This window comes from Vanellus vanellus, assembly GCF_965231255.1.
Source record: "Vanellus vanellus genome assembly, chromosome: Z".
Classification (NCBI taxonomy): domain Eukaryota; kingdom Metazoa; phylum Chordata; class Aves; order Charadriiformes; family Charadriidae; genus Vanellus; species Vanellus vanellus.
The window spans coordinates 65,362,887-65,390,145 of NC_138908.1; the positions used below are offsets into that span (position 1 = coordinate 65,362,887).

General features: G+C 37.8%; 1 protein-coding gene across 1 annotated transcript in view; it reads right to left on the reverse strand.

The window, feature by feature from the left end:
* Window positions 1-7,583: 7,583 nt before the first annotated feature.
* The window catches only part of RNF180 (ring finger protein 180), a gene marked incomplete at both ends in the record, with an annotated part of 68,528 nt that continues 48,852 nt past the window's right edge, over window positions 7,584-27,259 (reverse strand). Inside the window, 2 exon segments of the mRNA XM_082497072.1 lie at window positions 7,584-7,798; window positions 23,820-23,945. Of these exon segments, the coding sequence (XP_082353198.1) occupies window positions 7,584-7,798; window positions 23,820-23,945 (341 nt within the window).

Sequence of the window (27,259 nt, forward strand, 5' to 3'; positions counted from 1 at the left end):
TTCTGTTTACGTTTGCCACAATTTTCATTAAATGCTGTAAAATAAATTAGGTCACAGATTCTCACCTGGGTATAAGTTGAGAGTTTCAGGGGGGCATGTCATGTCTCAGCACATCAACTGACTGAAGTGCAAGAGCAGCCTCAAAGGGCAAAAATTAATGAAAAATAATAGCACATCATCTTTTCTCCTTTGGGTAGAGTTCAGCAGTCACAGGTCAAGCAAAACACCTTAAGAAAGCTGGCAATATTGAGGAATGTTTCAATGAAGAAGAAAAGGAAAATCAGTGTGTGCCACCAGATGTCCCGGATAACTCCCCAGGACTTGCATGGGACACCGGTGTATTAGAGGACAAAAGCTGACCCTAAAGTGTCAGTAGAGACTGTGTATCCGAATACATAGAGAGTGCCCTGTGCAGCATTCAAAGGCCAAGGGAAGCTATTTGGTCTCCTATGTAAGTGTGTCCTGCTGAAAGCCTTTCCTTGAGAAGTGAGCTCTGAGCTTTTTGTTCTACAGTGTCAATCTGCTGACCTGTCCAGAAGTATTCCTCAGGTCAAATTTGTCAGCTTATTCAGCACATTTTCTCCAGTGTGAATCAGAGATGAAATTTGTCCTGTAGGATCTGTCTGTAATAAAATAATTCTAGTGAAATCACAACATGGAATTACGCATACCTTCAGTCTTCTTTTAGGAACATTGTTATTATTCTTTTTTTAAATAAGAAATGACTCTGTATAAATATAATCAAGCGAAAAGTGAAATGTCCTAAATTAAACATTACATTTTACAGTTAAACTTCCACAGCATAGCACTGGAAAGTAATTTCAAATAGGATTACCTTTAATGCCTTACTGGAAATGTAGAATTATTTCAACAAAAGAAAATGTTTGATGGAAAACGAAATAGATTATTATTAAGTTATTTTTAACTTAACTTATTTTAAACTAAGTTATTTTATTAAGTTCATTTTGACAGATGTATTTTCCAGGATTACATCACAGCAACAAAGAAATCCTAACATGTCTAAGACACTGGAGGTTTAGTTTACTTTCAGTCACAAAGCAATCAAATGTAATTAAATACAAAATTTAATTTGCTTGTGCCACAAGAACTTCTGAAAACTCATTTCAGAAATTCTGTCAGAATATCTGTTATGGTAATGGAAAACATTTGTATGACAAAAATCCATTTGCAGATATATATAACAAACTAGATATTTACAATGATCTCTCCCATTGATTCTGCTGGGATCTGGATCGCTGCTGAAGTCATAGAATCGTTATGGCTGGAAAAGACCTTTAAGATCATCACGTCCAACTGTTATCTAATTCTACCAGGCCCACTTCTAAACCATGTCCCTGAGCACCATATCTAGATGGCTTTTAAATACATCCAAGGATGGTGATTCCACCACTTCCCTAGTCAGCCTGTTCCAGTCTTTGATAACCCTTTCAGTGTAGAATTTTTGCCTAATGTCTAACCTAAACCTCTCTGGTGCAACTTGACACCATTTCCTCTTGTCCTATTGGTTGTAACTTGTGAGAAGAGACCAACCCCCACCTCTCTACAACCTCCTTTCAGGTAGCTGTAGAGAGTGATAAGGTCTCCCCTCAGCTTCCTTTTCTCCAGGCTAAACAACCCCAGTTCCCTCAGCTGTTCCTCATAAGTCTTGTTCTCTATGCCCTTCACCAGCATCATTGCCCTTCTCTGGACCCTCTCCAGCACCTTAATGTCCATCTTATACTGCAGTGCTCAAAATTGAACACAGTACTCAAGGTGCGGCCTCACCAGTGCCAAGTACAGGGAGACAATCACATCTCTAGCCCTGCTGGCTACACTATTCCTGATACAGGTCAGGATGCCATTGGCTTTCTTGGCCACCTGGGCACACTGCTGGCTCATGTTCAGCCAGCTGTCAGTCAACACCCCCAGGTCCTTTTCTGCCAGGCAGCTTTCCAGCCACTCTTCCCCAAGCCTGTAGTGCTGCATGGGGTTGTTGTGGCCCAAGTGCAGGACCCAGCACTTGGCCTTGTTGAACCTCATACCATGGGCCTCAGCCCATCGATCGAGCCTGTCCAGATTCCTCTGAAGATCCCTCCTACCCTCAAGCAGATCAACACTCCCACCTAACTTGGTGTTGTCTGCAAACTTCGAGGGTGCTCTCGATCCCCTTGTTGAGATCCTTAATTAAGATATTAAATAGGAGTGGCCCCATAATAATTTCATCACAAATAGGTCCATCATAAATAGGTGTATTTAAGTCTTATTGGGCTTCCGCTCCCAACATAAGAAATCCTAAAGAACCTATTTTGGGGAAAGATGATCTTCAGTTCTGCATCAGATCCCTTTAGAAGGAAGGGAATGCCAAACTGAGGCACTCAAAATTAGGAGGTACTTTTTGAAATTTGAATTCAAGCCTTCACCAGTAAAAAATCAGATTTTAGACTTTAAAATTTAAATAACAATAAAAAGTTTAAATAATAAATCCTGACTATCTGTTTCTGACAGTAAGATAACTCATACTGGAGTAATACAGCTTGTGATTCTTTCCTTGGTACTCTTCTGAACTTTACCAATAGAGCACTACAAAAATCACAGATTTCAATAAGTAGGAGGAAAGTTAACACATTAAAGTTTGAACTGGTACCCACAGAGAGATCGATTGCATTTAGTCAAGATACCAGTGAGAGGAAAAAAAATTAAATTAATTGTTCCAGACAGAAAATTACAGATATGTATAGAAAAGAACAGGAATGGACATAAATGTGGGCCAAGTGCTTCCAGCATTGTACTGCCTTGTGTTATTAAAGGAAACCGTGATGTTCTACTCAGAACTTTCTGGTTTATTTGCCCATTATTGAAGGATCTACTTTTTCTAGTCCTCAACCTGATAAGTCTTGTGTGATGACTTCACAGAATCACTTGTATGAGAGATGCTCCAGTCCCTTAATCATCTCAGTGGCCCTTTGCTGGACTCTCTAGTAGCTCTGTTTCTCTGTTGCACAGGGGAGACCAGAACTGGACATAGCACTCCCTGTGCTGAGGGGAAGGATCACCTCCCTTGACCTGATGGCCACACTCTGCCTAATACAGCCCAGGATACCATTAGCCTTCTTGATGCAAGGGTGCATTGCTAGCTCATATTCAACTTGGTGTCCACCAGGAGCCCCAGGTTCTTTTCTGCAGAGATGCTTTCCAGCTGGGTGACCCCCAGCATATATTGGGGCATGACTTTGCGCTTCTTGTTGCACTGCATGAGGTCCTTTTCAGTCCACTTCTCCAGCCTGTCAAGGTTCCACTGGACGGCAGCAAACCCTCTGGTATATCAGCCACTTCTCCCAGTTTTGTCCTTTGCAACTTGCTGAGGGTATGCTCTGCCCCATCATCCAGATCATTAATGAAGACGATGAGCAGGACAGGACACAGGTTTGACCCCCGGGGTATATGACTAGTTACCTACCTCTAGGTAGACTTTGTGCTACTGATCAAAACCCTCTGAGCTTGGCTGTTCAGCCAGTTTTAAATCCACCTCACTGCCCGCTACTACTGTCTGTCTTACCATTTTCTGCTAAATAAAGTGTATCTCTAAGGAGAGCTTATTATCTTGCTCCGTATCTAGCCCAGGGCAATCCACAGCACATCTTGCCTCCTTTCTCTCAGTATCTGCCTGGGTGCGGGGCTGAACACCAGCAGAATGCGTTCGATGTCTGACCTTCGTCTTTTCCATCCACCTGCGACTCCCCTTGTACAGACCTGGAATTCCCCAGAGGGGACTGTGCATCCCACAGTTATGAAGCAGTCAGAATTGCCAAGAACAAAAGATGCTGAAAACACATCCACAAAAGCAACACTACACACCATCAAGATAGTTACTTGTCACATGATAGCTACAATAGCTACTCTTCCTCCCAGAGGTTCATGTTATAAGCACTACTTTTCTCTAAAAATGACAAAATAAACCCAAACTCTGCTTCTTCGTCATCCTTTTCCATATCAATATCAGTAATGGTGGTAATGCTGTTGTTGAGATACAGTAAATATTTCAGGTATGTATGCAGTATGCTGGTTAAGGCTTAACTTAGACCTCAGCTTCTGTGGGCAGGTACACAGCTGTGAAAGAATCTGCTGTGCTTCACAGCAGCTACTCTGTGTGCAGCTATTGCTTGGGAATTTTTTTTTTTTTTTAAATTGTGTGAGGGAAGTAAGATGACTGGACCTTTGGCAGGTAGGAGAGTTACAAACATACCCACTGCTAGGCAAGAAACTCATACACTTCTGAGCGTGCACAAAGTCCCTTTGCCTGTCAAAGCCAAACTTAGTCTTGTCCTGGATTTATGCTGCCTTCCACAGTTAATCGGTCTGGATTAACAGCACAAGCGCTGAGTATTCTTCATTATCAGAATGTGTTAAGATCCACACCTTGCCCCAAGATGATTTCTGACAACAGCTGACCATTTGCTGGAAAGTACCAAGACAAATAAAAGGCTGCTAGCATGAAAATAGTTAATCACAGTAGTAAAAAATTCACCAATCCCTAGCTACAGCCCAAGCAGAAACAGAATAGACAGGATAACAAACCAGACATTGATTGAAAAAAATATTAAAATTTAATTCCACCAAGTAAAATCTAGTGAAATGACTGCAAAATATTACAAACAACTCATATTTTATTGCAAACATTTTAATACTATTGTAGATAAGAAAGACAAGTTTGCAGAGGAGGATCAATTTAACCAGAAAATTGCTTACAAAGGAATTGCTCTTGCTCCCACGGGTATCAACAGCATTTTACAGGCAGGCTTCAAAGAAAACCAAATCTGAGCCTTCAAACTGTTATTGTATTTTTACAAAAGTATGTATCTCAAAAAAGCAATAAAGGACAAAAAAAAGTACCTCCACACTATGCTGTTTAGGTGTTTTCCCATGGAGAATGTCTCTCAGAGTTGCAACAGTCTTCATTATATACATCTGTAATCTTTTAAAACTAATTGTCCCCTTGAATTAGTAACAACCAATATAAAGTAAAACAATATACCACAAGAAACACTTCATTGTTTAGGCCTCAAAGAAAGGTAGAGTTACACAGTTAGAAACGCCGTACAAGATTCACTCCTACTAAATTTAGGCCAATATTACATTGGAACTTTTACTCTCTTTTGTTGCCTTTTTCAGAATAAAACCATGGTAACATGCTATTAAAAATGATGTAACTCTTATGTAATTAGTTAGTACCTATATTATGTTTGTCATGTTTCAATATATTTTTGAATGTTTACTTAAGGATATTGCTTTAGCAGACATCCTGGTTAAATAATTTTAAATTACATTATTACTGGAATTTCAGACTATGTCAGCTAATTTAAAGTAATTTTTCATAACATCTTTTTATTTTAGTATTTTCTGAGATCAAAATGTAGAAACAGTTTTGGCTTAAAAGATAAGTCAGTCCCTCTCTTAGCTGAGATAGAAGCAGTAAACTCATAAGATCAGAGAGACAAACAAAAATGGCAGTTAGAGTCCCAGTCCTGACATAGATGAGAAAAATGTTCAAAATTATTGATCATATTTGAGCACACACATCTGAATGTAGCAAAACATGAGCCTATGACCTAGCTTTTAAAAGACTTCTTTGTATCAACAAAGAGAAATTCACCAAGTCCTTTACTATAACATTAAAGCTTTTAAAACATTATGCCTAATGCCACTATCAATAGAGTTAATCACCTTTAGGTAGAGACAAAGCAACTAAATATACTGTAATTACAAAAAATGCATTTCTGTCACAACCATGACCATGCAGTGATGGTGAATTTCAATTATTATATCCCCTTAAGTTTGCATATATTAAAAAAAGATGGCAAAAGTTATTTAGTTCAATCAGCGTAGTTAGACTTGTAATTCTTAATCGTACACGTATATTCTCAAAGAGTAACAAAACTAAATAGTAGTAGCTGATTTACTGCTGTTTTACAGATTAAGTGAAAGTTTCTGGTCTTGATCACTTTATAGCCTGTAAGAGACTGACCATGATGGCCCTGCTCCGGCAAAGAAGCAGAAACACATGCTTAATAAACTCCTGAATTCATTCTATTCCATCACATTTGGCAGATGGCACCTTCCACAACACATTTCTCCTTGTTCTCTGCTAGAACAGGGGAGTACACCACCTACTGAAAAACCACAGGTCTCCCACACAAATCCTGATACCAGAGAGACTACATACATATACTCACATGCTTTTCTAGATGAAACCATAGTGTACTTTGCATGGGCATGCCCTTAGAAATAGAAACTTCCTTGTGCCTTCCTGGAAAGTAAGCCCCCGAACTATCTTGTACCATTCTTCAGCACCTGATTCCTGCAATAGTTTCTAATATCCTTCTTATAATTTAATAGATGGTCTTTCACTTTCATTTGAAAATACTGTGTAAAGCAGCAAGTATGGAATGATTGCTGAACTGGCTGCAGTTTGGTACTGTAGCTCAGTAGTCTATATATAGAATAACTATAAAGTGCTTTAGAATTGTGTCACATGAAAGGTGCAAATAAATACCGTGTCCTCTTATGTGATCTCCCTGGAGACACACAGTCCTGGTGAGCCCACACTTGAGGGTATCCTAAAATTGTTACAGCACTTTAATAATGATACTGATTTTTTACACTGGAGAATGCTTCTTTCTCCAATATTTACCGAGGTTAGTGTCTCACGGCATCATAGCCAGCAGGCCTGCTGCTTGCCCTTCATCAGCTGTCTTGACGGATCCAAACATGCTCATCTGGATGGGTATAAAAAGGTACAGTGCTACTCTGGGAATCTGCACAAAAATGGTGCCTTTAATGTGCAGAACTTTGGGTTGTTAGTTGATTCCTTCTGATTGCCATTTGCTGAAAAGATGAACTGTCAGCACACTGTGCAGTATCACTTCTCTTTTTGGTTAATAGGCTCAAAATTTCAGGCACTGAGTACAGCACATCCCCACAGTAGAATGCTGACAGGTCTATCAATTGTCAAAATTTTCCAGGCTTTGGATTATACCATTCAAATAGCTCTAATGAACTTCTATATAATGCGTGGTGCAGCACTGCAGTGCTTATAATCTCCTGTTCCAAAAAGATCTGACTATAAATGGGAAGCATCTTTATTGCTTTTATGTATGAGGAAATGAAGCACCAATAAGTAAGCAAAGTGTGTCAATGCAGAGTCGAACCCCAAAATGACTCTATGGATCATACTCCATTGTAGTACACAGAACTCCCCTAACAACAAGTAGTATTCTATTTCTACAGAGTAATTATTTTATACATTGGGGGTAAATCCTGTGCCCACCAAAATCAAGGCAAAACTCCCACTGAATGAAGTATGACCTGGATTTCACATTATATTTGGAACCAAACTCGAGTACTTTGTCACACATAGCTGAAGTATGAAATAGCCTCACAGCATGCTTAATGACAATTCATTGTCTATTGTAATTCTGAATGATAAAAATGCAAAATCAAACAGACATTTTTCCTTCTTCAAGTTTTTTCTATTCACATTATTGTGATTCACGACTGCTGTTTTCCTTAACTGTGATTACTACAGACTAAAAAGGGAAAAAGAAATAACAAAGAAAACAGAACACAATAAATCCTATTACCCAGTTGACTGAATAAATGTAGATTATCACCATGTCCATATCAAATCGCCATCCACGGCTATCATCCTCAAAGTCCATGTAGTCCATCCTGTGAGCAGCATGTGGGAAATGCCTCCTTGTTACAGTATTTGAGCGTCTTTGAAAACCTGCCGAAAAACAGACTAGGAGATAGAAATCTTTACAAAAGCAACCAGACTGAGTTAAAAAAAAAAAAAAAAGGTTAACCCTCCTTCCCCCAGTTATTTACAGGACAAATGGAAGCAGGAAATCTCACAACTCACTGCTAGGTTTCCTCATTTCGTTGGACAAGAAGCCCTCTGTGGACTTGATTTTGAAAGATTTAAAAAGTAACTCTGTCTTCCATGTCTGGAAAACAATACGTTTGTTTGTTTGGATTTGGTACTCTCTACTACAGTAAAGTAATGCTATTTGCTTAGGTTATCCAGACCCATGAACACCTCTCTTTTGTTGCCACCTTCCACTGAATTTGATTCAGTCATCTACAAGTGAAAGGGTCCATATACTGCAATTATCCTCTTGAGTAATTAATCTCTGGATTCCCTAAGTCTACTCATCTGAATTCTTCAGTAAACGAGACACATCCATATCTGTACACATGTAGTTCAACAATGCAAATAAATTTGAATTCCTATTTTCAGTGTTTGATTTTTTTTCAAAACATTCTTCTAAATAAATCCTGCTTGCTTTAATATTATGTCTCTATATGATAGATACCAGGTTAAAATTCAATTTTGAAATTACTGTTTGTATGCTGATAATACCTTAAAAATATATAGGCAGATGCAAACACAGCCTTTCAAGTGGGAGTAAAAATCCTGTGACTCCAAGAATGGAATGAGTATGGGGTCCTGCCAAAAGGTCCTTCCTCTTCACTCCTCCCCCGACTTCTCTATGTAGTAAGAGAAGTAGTACAGAAGCATAGCTCTTGCATATGTCAAGACACAAGGTTAGAGAAGTGTCTGTGCAGCTGTGTTAGACAGCAGGTTGTGCACTGGGAAGTCTGAGAGCTGCGCCGCAAAGGCAGAAGATCTGTCCCATTCTGATAAAGGACAAGGAGGGAATGCAGTTGTACTGGTCTGGATTTTTGTTCTGTTTTCAGGTAACTCTCAATTTTTTATGACGCATTCTTTGATTTTGTAAAACAGGTCTTTGCTGAGTTGCCCAGACTCCTCTCTGCACTGACATAATGGCTTTTGGGGTCTCAAGGTGGGTAGGAAGTGTCCCCTTCAGTGGGCACCACTGCACACCCGAGTGCCTCAGTGTGTCTTCCTCAGTTTTAATCTACTACCATGCTGTCTTCTAGTCCATCTTAATTAATCCTCCTTGAAGTTCCTGTCTTATGTTTTTGACTAACAGAAACAATTGTGTATAACTGGTGTTCACATGACAGTAATTTTCATTTGAACATTCTCAGACCTTATTCAAGATAATTGAGATATATGTTTTAAAAAAGTGTCCTCATACAGAAATTTGCTGGAATTTCAGTATTTTTCCTTTTCAGTGGTGGATATTGACTGTTTCTTTGTATTTTTTTGTCTGAATTAGTATTTTTTATACTTTTATACTTTTAAACTTTTATAGCACAATTGTTTCCATGCTTCCAACAGAAAGTATTTTCTCTCTTTGGTATCAGTTTTTAAGATAGTCTATCAGAGACCTTTGGACTCCAAATTACACAGATAAACTGGTCCTCCTCTATTCCTTTAATGACTGCTTTATTTAGAAATTTGACTAGACTGCTGAGACATATAAATTCTTCCTTTCATCATGATATCATTGCATTTCTTTTTATTTTTCATTTTTAATGAAAATTTGGATCAGTTTGTCATGTACAGATACTAAGTTTCTAGATCTGTATATATCAGAATTTCTCTAACATTATATTATTTTGGAAACTATACATGAAATCTTCATGCTAGTCAAGAGAGTGATGATGTTTTATGATGGTTTTGATTAACTCCAAGGGGCCTAAGATTTGCCCCACAGCTAAATACGCTATACTGACTCTAGAAAAAAAAAAAGTAAAGAATTCCAGCGATTTACTTTTAAAGAATTTTAGATTATAATACCACAAAATTTTATGCAAGTGCATGAGCTAAACATCTGCGTAAAGATGCTGAAGATCTCTTTAAAGTATGATATGGACTTCCTTGTTCTTGATGTTTTGCTTTATATTATGTTAATTTAATAATACGCTAATTTAAAATGGTATCTTTGATTACTGAAAAATAACATTAGTAACTCAGTAACAAAATTCTGAAAAATATTAGTCTTCTTTAAATATCTTTCTGCCAAGATGTAATTTACTTGAAAAATGCTCATTTAAAAACTTGCCTCAATTTCAAACCTGTTTTTCTTCTTTTCTAAAACTTTTTAAACATTATTGTCAAATAGAAATCTAGATCTATGTTGTTATGTTCTACTTTTTAAATTTAATTTGCAAATGGCATAAAATTTTATCACTAATGCTATATCATTCACTTTGCCTTTTACACATGAATTTTTGTGTATATTATCCTCTCTGGAGGGTCTTAGTCAAGGCTGCTACCTATGCTTTCTTTTTATTTATTTATACACTTAAAGTAAACATAACACAAAATGCTAGAGGCTGGTTTTTGGATCAACAGGGATAATAAGGGAATTATGCAAACATGTAGCTATAATAGGTTTGACTTGGTAGTCCTCGCCTTCTAGAGGATTTGGACAAATATTATCCTTGATTTGTATGTCTGTGCAACTCACCTGAAGCAAACCTGCAATAAGTTTATCACGTATTAGACTTTGTAATGTAATCATTCTACATTCAAAAACAGCAGTTTCAGTATAGGAAACTGGCTATTCTCTAATTACTCTTCCTATAGAAACCCACAGAAAAACTGTTGGTGCTGTATTAAAGGTATATATACAATCAGGACCTGCTTACTATACACCATGTGTAATCCCTGTGGCTTCCCTAAGTGTGAGTAAAGCTATTGTCAACACAGCCAGTTATGTGGAATAGATTTCAATTCCATTGCTGAAATAGCCTCTTTTTAACCATATGAAAATTGGTTAAGCTTCAGCTGAAAATGTCAATTATGTAAACTGAATTCTAGGACTTAACAGAGGCTAACAAAGAATGAGAACTGTTTCTTTTCCCTGAAGTATATTACCAAATAAACTTGCGTACAGTACTGAAACCAAGACTCTGCAGACTCTATGATCTGTACTGTGACTACAATCTTATATTAGTTCTGCCTTCAGATGTCTGTCTATCCAGATAGAGTGGAATTAAGCCATGTCTCTGCATCTGATTCTAGCCATTTGCAAGTAAAAACAGAGCTGTAGAGTTTCTCAAAAACTGTACAGCAACATGGGGTAGGGGTTTGAATTATGAAACAGAAGAACAGAGTGAGCTTCAAATCATGTCTAACGTATTTGCTCCTTTTTTAAAAAGAAACATTATCTTATTTGAGGAATACAGTCCCTATATAATTTCTATACAGGCATGTATTTTTTAAGACATATATTTTACTTAACTTTTTTGTGCATGCATATGTTGCTATACTCTGAACAAGAACCTCCACTCAAATCATATGAATATGCATGCATGGTGCCAGTGGAGTCTGGCAGACTGTTAGTGGAAACCTGTTACTAGATAACAAAAACAATGTTGTGTGCAAATCACACTTTTATACCAACGAAAGCATGCAAATCAAAAAGGATTTTCACCAGAGCATCAACAGGCACAGCTGCTGCGTGTGTCCCTGCCAAATATTTTGCAAGCTCTTGTTGAGGTACGAGCAATACTCAAATAAGACTACAAACAATTTAAAATATTCTCCCAATTTTATAAGTTGACTGACCTCATTTTGCTATGACTAAAGAACATAAGATATGAGAAGGAAAATTTTACTCAAAAATGTGCCCAAATGAATACTATGCAAGCTGTAATAACCATTTACATTACAAGTGCTCATGTAAAATTAAATTACCCATGAACAAGTGTTCTTAGGTAATCAGATGTACCAAGGTCATTTTAACGCAGTCTCTTCTTTCTGATTATGAGCTGCAACAGATAGAGATACTGAAAGACTACAAGAAAAAAGGCAAGTACAGACTGACACCTTCCCATATGTGCCTTTGCAACATCCAGCAGCTCAGGACCCCAGTGCTTTGGAAGCTGTGCTCAGAACAATGTGTTAAAACAGTGTTGATGATAGGATTTTCTTTCCTTACATGTGTCTGCATACTTTTGAACTAGATCTCATAGTGCCTCCACTTACAGAGCTTTGTGTCCCTCGGTGGAGTAGTCTTAGAGCAAATAAATTGATTTCCTTTCAGGTGAAACTAAACTAGAAGATGAGCTCCAAGAGCTCTGACGTGTTCCAGTAATATGCTTCAACCACTAATGGGCATTCAGCCCTTGGGACTGGAATTAAGTCGCCCCTGTTCCCTAAAATGCAAATGTGGACATCAGGCCCTCAGGGCCAATTGTTTTGCCCTATCTATTATGGCTGATATAACTGCTAATGCAAGAATGCCTCTGAGAGACAGTGAACAAGCTTTCCTAAACCATCTTTATGCCATTCATAATTTTACAGACCTCTTGTATGTGTCTTCTGTAATATACTTTCAAAAAAAAAAAAACTTGTAAATTTCCTTTGCATGGAAAATCTTCCATACTTCAGATCATCCTTTCTGCAATATTCTTCACCCTGCTCTACCCTTCAAGATGATGTAGTCTAAAATTATATGCAAAATTGGAGGTGTGGGATCACCACAAATTTAGACAATGACATAATGTTTTCCATTGTATTATCATCCTAATAATTCCTGCTTACCTTTTGACTATGACTGTTCATTGAATGTTTTCAGAAAACTAATCACAGTATTACCCAGATCTTTTTTCTTAAGTGGCAATAGCTAATTTACAGGTCATCATAGGAAATATTATGTATTATCGAGGTTGCACAGTCTCTGTGGGCAACTGCTCCACCACTGTCCTCACAGCGAAAGTGTTTTTCTTACTTGCAGTCTGAACTTCTCATATCCATTATTGCCATGCACCACTGTGAACAGCTGGTCTGTCCTCTTGGTGGTCTCCTTATAGGTCTGGTACAGCTGCCTGGAGATCGCTCCAAAGCCTACCCTTCTCCAGACTGAACAAGCCAGTTCCCTCAGCCTCTCCTCACAGGTCAGGTGCTCCAGGCCACTGAGCATCCTGATGTCCCTCTGCTAAACCTGCTCCAATTTACTGCTGTGTTTCCTATATTGGGGGCAGAAAGCAGAATTGCAGTATTTTGGATACGGTCTGCTGAGTAGCAGGGGATAAAAACTTCCCTCATCTACTGCTGTTCATACATCATGCTCCTGTTCATAAAGTCCAGGATTCTGTTGGCCTTCTGCACTGCCAAGGCACACTGCCAGCTCATGCACAGCTTGATCTTCATCAGGACACCCAGGTCCTTTCCAAAAAGCTGCTGCGCAGGCTTGTCAGTGCCCAGCCTGTCTCATTGCCAGGGGGTCTTCGTTCCCAGCTGCAGGACTCAGCATTTGTTCTTGTTGAATTTCACAAGGTTCCTTTCAGCACTTCTCCAGCCTGTCTAGGTCTACCTGAACAGCAGCCCTGACACTGAGTCTATCAATCTGTCCTCCAATTTGTCCTCTGCGGACCTGATGAGAATGCATTCTGTTGCCTCTTCAAGGCTGCTGACCAAGAGAACTGTTAGCTGTCAAGTTCATATTTACTATCATTAGTGATTTGAGTAATTTCGTATCACTAATAAACTTTATCAGCTGTATATCTATCACTTTTCCAAATCACATATGAATGTTCTGAACCACACAGACTGCTGCAGATTCCAACAACAATCCAATGTAGTTTGCTAGATGCTCTTTTACAATATATTTTCCATCTTCCATCATCTTGGTCTGGTTTTCTTTTTACATGCCCTGCTGAAAAGGGCTGAAGTACCTGCTTCACTGTTTCAGCCCATTTTTCCAGCCTGTCTTGATCTCTCTGAATAGCAGCCCTGACACTGAATCTACCAACCGGTCCTCCAACTTGTTGTCATCTGCAGACCTGATGACAGCATGGAGAAATGGCCCAAAATTTCCCAGCATTCTATACGTTTTTCAAGGATGCAGTGCTTTTATACTGCTTTCACAAATGTGGTATCATTCCAAACTTCTTGCATAAACAACAGCCTTCTCCCATACGCACATCATGTGGCATCATATTCTGGTTATGCTAATATAACACCTGAATTGCAAGATTTGCTGGTCAAAATAAGCTACGAGATCTTTATTTCCAACAAAGAAAAAAGCATATATTGCTAGAGAGGTTTATGAGAGGATGGCACTTAACCTGTGTGAACACCTGCTAGCATGTCCCATTGACTCCCAATCTCGTGTCCCAAGCTCTAACCCAGTCTCAAGCCCTCCACCAAGCTCACGTACCCAAAGCATCCAGTTCCTTTCCCAAACAAAGGCTACTCAAGCCAATGAGCATCCTTCTCAAGTCCAGAGTTCTAGCTTTTCTCCTCCTCCTGCATGAAAAACTTGAACCTTCCTACCCTCCTGCCTCAGATAATTTCAGCTTCACGTACCTATTGTCTCAGAAGTCAAAATCTCATTTTTTTCTAGAGAAAGCCCTCAAATTCCAAACTCCTCTTGCCCCAGGACGCACACCAGAACCTCCAGCTTTCCTATGCTAAAAGTTTTATCACCACCTTTCAAGGCATTTCTCACTGCAAAGTCCAACCATCTTCCCAAACCTCCCTCACTACCCTATTCCTACCTTCCTCTCACTTGGTCTCTACTGACTTTGAATACTTCTCTGCTCTTGCCCTTCCAATTTCACTTATGGGCTCTCACTGGCTGACAGCACCTTATATCCGTATGTGACTAAACTTACATCATCTCCATTCCTGTTCCATCCCCAAAATCCAAGTCCTACCTTCTGCTAGCAGTTGGGCTTTAGAAAACCTGGATGTAAAATGTACGTAAGCTGGACATAATCCTTATCTGAAACCATTCTTATATTCACTACGATGTCTGTCTTTCTAGCTATAGGACTTTTACAGGGCTTTTGGTTTAAATGTTGAAATCTGCGGCAGTCCCAGAGAGGTAAATTGTGTGTAGGCAGTTATTTGCATATGCATAAAATACGATTTATTGAACTCATTGTGCATATGATAGAGTCCTCCTGTACATGAGCAAATCAGCAGCATGCAGGCAATGTAGTGGGGAATGCACAGTAACTGCTTTTCAACATGTCAAAGAACATTGTCTGCAAAGGGTCTAGAAAAGCAACTGATTACTGTGAAAATCTGTAAAAGCCATGTCCTGAAGCCTTTCACATGGGACACAAAATTTGATTGCAGAAGGGCCACTCCTTTTTATAAGGCAGAGTGGTTAGGAACCACTGTTCTCCACTGTTACAACTAGCTTTTTGTTTTGTGAATTTCATAAGGCGTTTGACATGAGAAAAAGAAAATTATGCTGCAGACAAAACTATGCAGAAATCCCCAAATGTGGTAATGCCATTGACATACATTTCATCTGTTGAAGCAAAAAGCTTATAAAAGCTGCAGTCCTAGAGAACCAACCACCAGGTAAATAATGCTTCTTGCTGGTCATTATTGGCGTCACTATTGGCATTTATATCTAAGAATCATCTCTACTGTCTTAAAACTTTATAAATCCTACACAGATCCAGGAAGAGAATATACACAAATGCCAGAAATCACTGTTCCCCGACTTTTTCTACCGAGATATGTAACCAAAATAAGCCCAGGATTTAAGGTTATATACTACACACCAATACAGAAAAGCTGTACTTGAATTCAGCATTTCTTTGGATTGTTTATTGTTAATCACTGCAATTAACACCTCTCAGGCCTTCAGGACAGAGAGGAGGCAACTTCTCATTAGAAGTTTTTTTTCCTCTGTGAAATACTGTAAATTTCATTCAATCAAAATTACAAATATTTAGACTTGAAAAAGAGGTCCAACTGTTTTACTCTGGATGGGAAATGAAGATGAGATTTTTTTCCCATTCAAATGCAGATCATTGGATTTCAGTGAGGATTATTTATAACTGAAGTTTTTTGCATGTTCCTACCATTAATTTGAATTCTAAGACATAAATATAGAGCATCTGCCATAAATTAACAATGACATTCTGAATATTAAGTAAATAACCAAATAAAAACGTGTGAAGGAAGTCCCCTCTTGCTATTTTTCAAACTAATACTTCAGCTTTTACTGATTAAAACACAAACCATAAAGCTAGTTAGTATGTCTTATCAACTAATCAGGTTACTGGAAAAGAAAACAAGAGAAAACTTTAAAAATTAATAACAACATCCATAAAGCTATATTAAGTGCACCCATACATGTTTAACATTATTTTGCATAACTAACATTTTTGCTAATTTATTAAATATGAAATCTATTTACTAATTTTATGAGAAATATCCAATGACTACTGTGCCCAGTCCCTCTTATAAATTCAAAGCAAAACTATAACAACTCCTGTTTTCTATCTTGGCCTGTTTATTTCCCTGGAAGTAAATGAATCAAGAAGCAAGAGGACTGTGGGAGGGCAGAATAAGCTTAGAAAACATACTCTGTCCAAACAATACTCTGTCCAATTCTATAATTACCAATCCTCTCAAATACAAGCTAACTGGATAGTTTAAATGCTGGGGTGCATACTAAAGCAGGAGTAAATAATCTCACGCTTAACAATATAAGTCATTTGACTGTGGAAGCCATGGAAGAATTTCTATAGCCAGTCTGCAAGCAGATTTTTTTAAAGTAACCAAGTGAATTATTTGTTTGCTTTTTCTTTCTTCCCCTAAACCATAACACACTAAGTACCAAATAGGTAGAACATCACAGAACAGCTTTTCAAAACGATTTGTTGCAAAACCTACTCTCCTACTTTAAAACCACTTTATTTCAAAATTCAATTAAGGGTGATGAAATAAAAATAATACACAGTAATTGAAATGCATGTCCTTGTTTTTCAGGGTGAAAACTTGCTCTGTTAATAAACGAAACATCAGCTTCTTAAACGCCCTCCCCTTCACCATATCTGTTCTGACTGCAATCCATATAGTCTTGATGACTGATACAAGAAATGAAGCTGCATGGTCTCCCTGTGAGATTGTGTCAAGGATCTAAATGTACAGTTTGCACACATTCTATACCATTAAATATTTTCCTTTAGTTTTAAAGGTAAGTTTTATACATGTATATTGAAGACATACGTATTATAGTATAGTAATTTACATATTATAGATGCAGTAATTTTCATACATTTGCCTTTAAGATGGGGATTTGAAATAACTTTTGTTGACATGTAGATAAAGTGTATCTTAACAGTGAATTTCACTTGTGCACAACTTCTCTACTTGCTATGACAGTGCAGAAAATGAAAGCCAGGGAATTTCAAACAGCAACCTGAAGTATTTAACTTGCCACAGCACATGCACCAATAATCTACATGAAAAAAAAAAAATTTAAATATTCAGAATATTCTGACTCTATGAACTTTCTTATTCATTTTTTATCTATTTTCCACTTCTCTTCCACCACCTCTTCACTAAATCTCTTACTCATTGTGGTCTTGAACGCTCTTCATCATCAACACCCTCTTCTGTTGTTCCTACTTTTTATCACTGAACATTTCTAAAAGTCAGGTTGCAAGCTTATGTCTTCTTTATATTTGTCATCTTCCCAGCTGATCAAATACTGTATTTCAGGTGTCAGCAACTCTTGCTAAATTATCATCATAAGACCTTTCACCCTTTTGTATCATAGTGCTGTAATGGCATCACCTCCCTGTAGTTTCATTCCTCCCTACAACTCCTCCCTAACTACTGACATCCCTTCAGGCTCCATTTGTTTGGACTGCTACTGTACAAAATATGTAGAGGCAAAAGCTTGATATTTATAGGTAGGCTTAATAGGTCATGGTGACTGAATAAGTATAAAATACCATTAAAAAGAATCTCATACCAATGCTTGTCTCTAGTGTGAATACTACTTGGCATACTACTCAATTCTCTTTAGACGCTTATTTCTTGACTTGCATGACTGCTATATTTTGTTAAAAAATAATATTAATTTAATAGTAAAGATGATTTAACAAAAACTTTGCAGACCTTTGTTATACACTGCTGTCCACAAGCCTTTCAATGCTTAAGGCTTTAAAGTTTTAAGCCAGTTTAGTGGAACACTGCAAGATAACAGTAATGCAAATACTTTCTTAAAAATAAAGTTATGAATTGTCTCTACTTGTCTTAAGACAGGGTCAGTCTGACAGGAAAGGTCAGAGGGAAAACACAAGACAGGCATGCCATGGCCTCACCACACACCTCTGTAAGACAAGGCTGTGTATATCCACACAAAACATTTAGTTTATTTGCAAATCTAGCTGTCTGGCAACATGCCTTCCTTATTTCCTCCAGAGAAACTGGTGAATGACCTATCTTGGAGCCCTGCCATTGTCTTCAAGCAAATTCTTATTCAGCTTTAGCTAATGTCAACCCCCAAAATTACTACTTCCCATCTGAGCAAAAAAAGAGAAAGACTGATTCCTTCAGAGAATGACAAATACAAAGCACAAGACCATATCTTGAGAAAGGTGGCATAGTTTTTCTGAACTGAAAGTTTTCTGAGGCTGACAGCACTTAACCAATTTTTAGGAAGCTGACCAAAGGTCTGCAGAAAGAGCTGTCTGAAAAGCCTTCATATATGTTCAATGGAAATCTAAAAACAAATTTTCACAAAGAAAAGTTACTTAAAAGATTATCAAGAAAGAACCTATTTAAAATTAAAAAAATATGTTTACAAACCAGTAAAAAATCCTTCTTTTAATCCTTCATTAAATGTGCAATGGTGGCTATCTCTGACTTTTTCTGACATGATTTCAAACATCCATTTTCATCTACTCAGCTAAGATATTCACCAAAAGTCTCCTCACTACTCTGCTGTTTGCTCATCTCTTGCTCCTTTTAGAAGATATGCTTATTCTGGCTCTGATCTAGAGATGCATATTATTTTGTTTATTTTATTTTATTTTATTTATTTTGCTTACTTAGTTTGTTGCTTATTATTCTCACATGTCACCTTGAGTGCTTTCATGCTTCCTCTTTTGTTCTTCATCAAATTCGCATTTCAGCTTTTGCTTTCACTTTCAGGGGTCTCCAAAACTCTGCCTTGTCAAAAAAATATTGCCCTACCTATTATAATTATGCTATGCAAGTACCATATTCCTCCAGAAATCTTAGCAGTTTTCTACACAATAAATGTGCTAGGATCAAACTGAACTCACGTTCGTGTCCAAATTCTGCAATGGCGTGGATCTATCTGTGTCACTGGTACAGATGTATGAAATACAAATCACAGGCATGTTAGGTAGCAGAAACGATGTACGTGTTCATCCTACTTTCTTCTCCATTAACTCATTGATAGTGAGGAAGCCAACTAATCTCTCTACAATCCATTCTCAGCCAAAAATTTTTTGTTATTCTTCTGGTAAATGGGATTTCTATGAGGCATCGAATCAAAGGACTGAACACTGGCCAAACTTAACTTTCAAGGTAAGATGTGTTTACACCAGCGGAGTTCAGACTCTTTAGGGGCCACTTCAGTACAAACTGCTCTCCTATGCAGTGCATTTCAGTGCTAAGTGGACTGGTGGACTGTGCTGTGGAGGCATGTCTGACACAACCTTTACTAAAAATAATTCGTTCATAGCTAATTAGGAAAATAATTAATTTTACTGGTGATTGCTCAGTGGCCATGATCTATCTTTTTGCCATTCTATTTGGCATGGCTGGCAAGGATCATTCCCCACTTCCACTAAAATGCATAGAAAGATACTTGCTAATTACTGTCAGTGATGAAGACAAAAGGTATCTTTGCTTCCACTTCTTCACAAAGACCCGTCATAACCTGAACTAGTCTCAGCAGAATCTTACACAAAACTTAAAAAATTAAGACCAAGGGATAATTTATGCTCTAAACAGATTCTGTAATGAAAGAGTACCACTTCAAAAACCTAATAATTCAAAGTTTTAACTAGGATTATGTATTGTTCTCAGTTGTCTTTAGAGGGCAAATAGTAAATATTTATGTAATCTTATTTGATAAATACATAAAATCCTTTTATGATGCTTGAGTAAAAATTGTAAGGAAGACACCATTGTCATCAAAGTGTAAGATATCTCATAAGAACAGGCATACCAAGAGTAGACTAAAAGTCTTCCTACCCTATCATTCTGTCTCTGACAAGGTCAAACAATGAGGAATTGGTGAATGGTGAGGAAAGAACGTAAGAACAGGGGAAGCATATTGTAATTCTTTCCTGGTATTCTCTCTCAGCTCCCAGGGACTTCCAGTTCAAGGATCTCCACACGCAAATATGTTATCTTTGAGTTTAATACATTTTACTCTATTTTTCTTTCAGGAATCTGCTGTCATTTGAACCCATGCTCTGAGGTAATGATAATTTTATTTAATATCCTCCAGTTCTTTTACTATGAGACAGTGAGTAACAGCAGCCCATTCACTTCTGCCATGCCTCTCATGATTTTAATGACCTCTATCATCTTCACTCTTTAGTCATCTCTTGTTTTGGCTGAAGCATTCTAGTCTATTTACATATTCCTCATCAGGAAGTAATTTAAAACTGACATTCCTATTTATCTTTTCTGTACCCCTCCATTTTACTACCTCCATTTGCAATGAAAAAAAAACCAATGTAAACATTGCTGAAGATCACTCAGTACTGACAGTCTTCTGCCACTTCTTGCACTTGGCTTTCACTTTTATTATCCCGAATGTTTCAGTACTGTAAGCAAATGTTATCACCTCCATTTCTAGTAACAAGTAAGTTGGACAGTATAAACTGTACCTTATACTCATCTAGGACTAGACTGCTAATGTCCCTCCAGTGAGAAAAATGAATAATTTATTTCCATCTTTTGTTTGGCACCTTTTAACCAGCTATTACTGGAAGAGATGACTTTCCCTTTTATCCTGAACACAGCTATGTTTTTTTTCAAGCATCTTTGGAAAAGAACCTTCTCAAAAGACTTTTGGAATTTGTAAGCTTTTTGGAAATTGTAAGGTGAAAAGCACAATACCTCTAACTCCCCTACAAGTTCATGTGGGTCCCTCCACTACAGCTGCGGGACCACGGCTGTGTAAGAGGTCTGAAATGTTCCTAGTTTGTCTTAGCTGGCAGTATGAACACTTGGTTCCCTAAGCAGAACTGGAGATGCCAATCTAACATCCATTCAGGGACAGGCCAAGAAATACATAGGGAAAGTCTATAGTATGCTTTTTTGCCATGGCCATTCTATCATAATCCTTGGTGTTGCATAATTAGAGCTATCAACATTCCTGGTACACCAGTCTTATCACAGTTAAATGGAAACAAGCAACCCTGATGACATGTACAGATTAGCTAGAATACAATCCTGTTGATGCACTGATGAACCAATAGAGATGGGTGAGCAGCCATAATTTCTGAGAGGTATATCACTCTCTTACACAGCCTAGCTCTGGATGCAGTCCTCAGGACTGCGAAAAGGCCATGAAATATCTTTTCCAATGGGACTGTGCCTCTGAAGAAATCTGTAAGGAACAGCCTCTGCAAAACAGCTTAAAAGATAAACAAGGCTATTGATACACAACGCTTTGTGCTAGCGCTGTTGGCAATACAGCAGAGACAGAAAGTGGCAGTGCTAACAGGGCTGAAGCTTAAGATATCTCCGTGGCACTGACCTTTTTATTTTAAAGTTTCACTTCCATTTTCTTTTCTTTTTATTTCAGATCCACTTCTGCTTGGTGAGGTGCAGAAGTGAAGACTTGAAGGCTAGTTGGAGCACAGCTGCTCTGTGGGACCCAAGTGGGATCTTGGAATCAAGAAATCAGTCTTCTGTTTCTTACCAGTGACCTGTTGGAGCTGAAAGGACTTGTGGCCAAGGAAAATGGGTGCAAGTGTTAGGGTCTAAGTGCTGACAAATCAGAAAAATGACAAAGTTGCCATGAGTGCAGCTAACCTAAGACACGCTCAACCAGCAGTGCTCAGATTCTGTGTTTTCTGTCTTAACATACTATAGGCACAACAGATGCTCAAAGACAACACTTCCCAGTAATGTGTGTCTCCTTGAGGCAGAAAATTCACTGTGAATTCTTCACAGTGAAGACTGTAGACTGTAAAAGCATCTTGTAAGAAATGCACGTGTGCAAATTAGCTTTTTGTGGTTCCATAAGCTATAAGGAAGAATATAATGGATCTTGGCTAAAAAAGGAAAGCCTTCTAGTGAAGAAGCATTGCATGGTCCCAAAATTGCAGTCGTGAGTAGTATGACAAAGGAACAAACAACTTAAAACAAAGAAATGAGGAAGTAAGGAAATTAACTGAAAGAAAAAATGCAATAAGGAAGGATGGAACTGTAGGTCTTGGGAAAAATAGCTAAATATAAGGATTATTCTGAGAGACTTCTTATACTCCAGCTCTACTCTCTACAGCTAAAATCAATGCTGCACCTTCTGTTTTCAGCAATACCTACCTTGTTTCTCTTCTCAGTAGATCACAGCATCAGAAATTTGAAAACCAGTACCATATTTTTGTTCTTTTTAAACAGAGAAGTATGAACTTAAAACCTAGTTAAGGTAATTTTATAGCTGTAATTTTCACAGCTGTTAACATCCTTCCTTTATTGACTGCCTGAAATCACGGTAACAAGAATCTTGAATCAAGGAAGTAAAGTTTAAAGTGTTTTACATCAATTTTAAAGACAGAGAGATATAAAAATGTACCAAAAGGTACTAGTAAAAGCTTTCACAACATATCTTTAAAAAAAAAAATGTAGGAAATTCTGCACCCTTTTCTCTAGAGAATGATTATATAAAAGGACATGGCAGATGTGACCTACTGAGGTGGTGGGAATTTCCACTAGTGTTAGCAGGCATTGAAAGCACTGTATCTTGCAATCCTTGACTGATGCAGAAGTCAATAGCTTTTTATTAAGTCACTGAACAGATGAGATCAGTAAAGAACTGGCACAGATTTCATTGTATGCAACACTGGGGCAATGTTTTCTAGATTAAGCATTTAAGAAAAAAACAGATAAAAAGAATTACTCCATTTCTAACCAGGCTTTCCCACTTTCAATTTAATCATTGTATTTTAAATAAAAACATTAGCATGAAAACAGTCAGAGGAAATATCCTATTAGTCTAGGAATAATTATATCTTTAAATAATCACCAAGGGCTGTAACTCAGAGGTTTCATAATACCCTCTCTCATTCTGAACACCGAGCTATGTACTTACCTTCAGGCATATCTAAAATCTTTGTATGCAGGCAGCCAGCACCCTTTTACAATGGTACCATCACTATCTTGACTACTCTATCCTGTATCTTCAATGTATTTCTATCTCAGGTTTATGCACAAGCTTTTGAAATAACCCTTTGAGGCCCAGTGCACCGTCTCAGTCTGTTTTTTAGTACCTGCACTTGACTACACCAAAGTCACTGTCAAATCAAGTACCATATTTTCAATTTAAATTATCTTTATCACTTCTTTTAGTCCACATTTTGGTATCAAATTGCTTTTGGAGACTTAACCTTAGGTTGTGAACTTTTTGTGACTGTATAATGTTCATAGAATGCAACTCCAAATTAACAGTGTTGAAAGACTACACTTAAAATGTTATTAAAATATAAATACATGATAACAGGATCCTATTAATATGACTTCATTCATAAAAGAGTGATTCTGATTATTTTTTTTTGAGAGGTCTCTAGTGACCACACTCAGAACTAGTAACTTTTCTCCCAGACTAATTTTCTTTATTCCACTATGCAGACACAATTTTTTCTAAACTACATACAATTAGCCTGATAATATGCACAAAATTAAAGTTTTAATAATAAATAAAAAGGTACACACACAAATTGTCTTTTTGCAATTTGCAGTTTATCTTTAGATTCAGACCACTGTGAATGAGTCACCGACGAGAATTTAACTCAGCTCTACTTTAATAATCATCCATCTCTGATTTCCTATGGCATGTATAGCCAGAGACTTGTTTTCAAATATTATACTCAAAATTGAGTGAAGTTCAGGGAAAAATTAAAAAACTTACCTTCAAAAACTCTGAAGGCTTTCTTGCAGCTTGGTAGAGGCCATTTTGCAGAATTAGATTTTTGAAAATTTTCTTTTAACTTCAAATATTCCATAGGGAAAAAAGATTTGGTAGAGTTGTTCAGTTCTACAGTAATTAACAGGAAAGAATATATACATCAATGCTGTAAATATAGCAATAATTTGCATAAATTTATACTACAAAATAAAAATGCCTTATCTACTGTGTAATCCTGTTTCTGATTATAACATCTCTTAAATTGTTTTAAAATTATATAAACCCAAGCATTTTCAGATATAGCAAGAACAAGTCTTAAACACGCTATTTTGATTCTGTTCCTTTGAAAAAAAGCATTTAGGAAAGATGATGTCAAATTCTAGCAAAATGAAGTACCTAAAAATCAGGCTATTTAACTTACAAAACTATGACGACTTCTGTGAATGAAAATGGCATCTATCAAACTGACTGTGGTATTAATTCTCAGTTCATATTGGTTTTTTGTTTAACAACATCACCCAGTAACAGTAATGCAAGGAGAGGGGAAGAGTCTGAAAATGTTTCTGGAGATTTTTAAAATGTGGATTAAGAGGAATTAAAAGCACATTTGTAGAATGATTAACAACATTGCAAAAGTTGACATAACATTAATCTCAAGAAATCATCAGCTTCTTGGGATATAACTTGAGGAAATACTATATGGACTGCAACTCAAAACTGTCAAAACTAAACTATCCATACTTACACACCAACGGAAAACAGTTTAAAAATAACTGTATTCTCCTACCACAGAAAAGAAGCAATCTGCTGATAGCAGACAGAGTTGCCAAGCTAATAGTTAATGGAAAACAACCTCCCCTTCCCCCCATTTTGGCCCTTCAAACCACCATGGCCCCAGATAAATACTAACAATAGCAGCTGTTACCACAATTCCTTCTGTACCTTAAAAGAAAGAAAAGGCCCTTCACAGATCTTTGTAAAGGCTTATGTATTATTACATTATGTGGTTCATTGCAATTGTGCATACTTTTTCAATAATCAATATTTTCTGAAAGGCTCAAATCTTTTTCTCTGGCAAATTTGAGAAAGCTAAGCTTTTTGTGAACAGGCCCCAGAAAAAAAAAAAAATCCAAATGCCCTTTGGTTGCAGTAGCTTTTCCTATGTAAGAGGAAGGCATTAGCAGATTTGAAGCAAAAAAAAAAAAAAAAAGAAAATACGCTGGCCTTATTCTAAAAATTATCCTGCATCTCACTGTATCAGAATGCAGGTGGAATGAGGCTACACAACACGTGCAGAGTACAGAAATCTCCAAATCCTTCTATCTCATTATGTGAAACGGTGCTACTGCACCCATTAAACCTCTGTCAGTGAAGGGAAAGAGGCCATTTTCTCTCCTAAATGTAAAAGGATCAAGCTGTGTATTTTTCTCTAGCGGTTTTTAATTTTTATATAAGAGCTTTATATGCTACTGAACATATTTGGATTAAGTACTATTCAGATGCAGATAAATATCCTCTGATGAGACTCTTCTTGCCTCTCAAAGCATCAACAGATAATATTTTAGTTTCCTTCTACGGGCCATAAAATTTGACTCAGTTCTTTCCACTTTTTTGTCCAAATTTAAGCCCTGAAACCTCTGGTGAGGCATCTTATCCTTGTTATTCAGAAAAGGCAGTGGTGACAACTCCTATTGGCTTTTAGAAAGTTGCTTGGTTAGGCTTTTAATGAAAGATCCTTTCAGGCTGGGCAGGCCACCTGTGTTTCTGCATATATGTGACCCTTTCCCTGCAATGTGCCTGGACCTCCTGCGCACAACCACTACACTGAGTCCGAGTTTCTCCAAACCGGTGGATTTATTGTGCGTGAGTGCCAGATCTGGCCCTCCTCGGAAACAACATAAATGAAAATTTATATGAATGGAAGTGTACAAGCCAATCCCTGGCTCACCCTTTCCCCTGATAGGAGAGGCATTCAAAAGACAGAGTTACTTGAAGTGGATTGCTGCAATCAGATCAAAAGCTGTTGTCTTAGGTGTATCCTGGGCATCCTGTCATCTGACCAGATGTGAGTTTATCCTGATGGATGAGGGGCTTTTAAGAAAGCCTTTAAGAAAGATGGGAATGTATGGCAAACACCATCAGAGCAATCTATCTGGACTGGAACTCACTCTCAAGAGAACTGGTGGAAAAGGCTCACTTGATGAAGGCAACAGGAGGCCAGAGAAAGTACCCTAGTGGGTCACATGTGGCTTTGCAGCTCTTAAGTACTCTTTTTCTTTATAACTGGTGAATAATTGACCTGTTAGCCTTCATCTTTTTTTGGCATGTTACATGCATTGTTCTGTTGCAGTCATGTTCAGTTTGCAAAACTGTAGGAGCTAAAAAGTGATCTTCTGAATATATCGTTAAACATTTCCTTTTTTGAGATATCCTTGTAAAATAAAATACAGTTACACAATAGGAAAGCTGCATAAAGTATCCAGAGTAAATTAGTGCGGGAAATAAGACATCCCAGCTGTAGCATTAGAGAAATACATAAGAATGCTAGCTACTTTGCTTTGCTGACTGGACAAACAGATAGCAGCAGTGATTTCAGCTTAAATTTTAAAAAGCTTAATAAATCTGAGTAGAAAAAATACTTACTACCCTTTACATTAGACTGACACCATCCATCTTCCTTAATGTGTTGATTTTACTAATTTCTCTAAGGATATGATATCATCATCAATATTTCTTGGTTGATTAAAGAGCTACTCAATATGCTATTCACTGAGAAATTACAACTGAATTACAAGCTGAATGTAGCAAGGGACGTAGAGAATAATAAGAAGGGCTGCTACAAGTACGTCAGCCAGAAAAGGAAGATCATAGAAAGCATACCGCCCTTGATGAGCAAGACTGGCAAACTGGTAACAACGGACAACGAGAAGGCTGAAGTACTCAACAACTTTTTGGCCTCAGTCTTCACTGGCGATCTCTCCTCCCACAGCTCTCAAGTGGGTGGACCACAAGGCAGGGACTGGGGGAGCAAAGTCCCTCCCACTGTAAGAGAAAATCAGGTTCATGACCACCTGAAGAACCTGAACATACAGAAGTCTATGGGACCTCACTAGATGCATCCCACAGTCCTGAGGGAACTGGCTGATGTAGTTGCCAAGCCACTCTCCATGACATTTGAAAAGTCACGGCAGTCAGGGGAAGTCCCCAGTAACTGGAAAAAGGGAAACACTGCACATTTTTAAGAATAGTAGAAAGGAGGATCCTGGGAAGTACGGCCCTGTCAACCTCACCTCTGTGCCTGGGAATATCGTGGAACAGATCCTCCTAGAAGCTATGCTAAGGCACACAGGGGATGATGAGGTGATTTGAGACAGCCAGCATGGCTTGACCAAGGGCAAGTCCTGTCTGGCCAACCCAGTGGCCTTCTGGATGGAGTGACTACA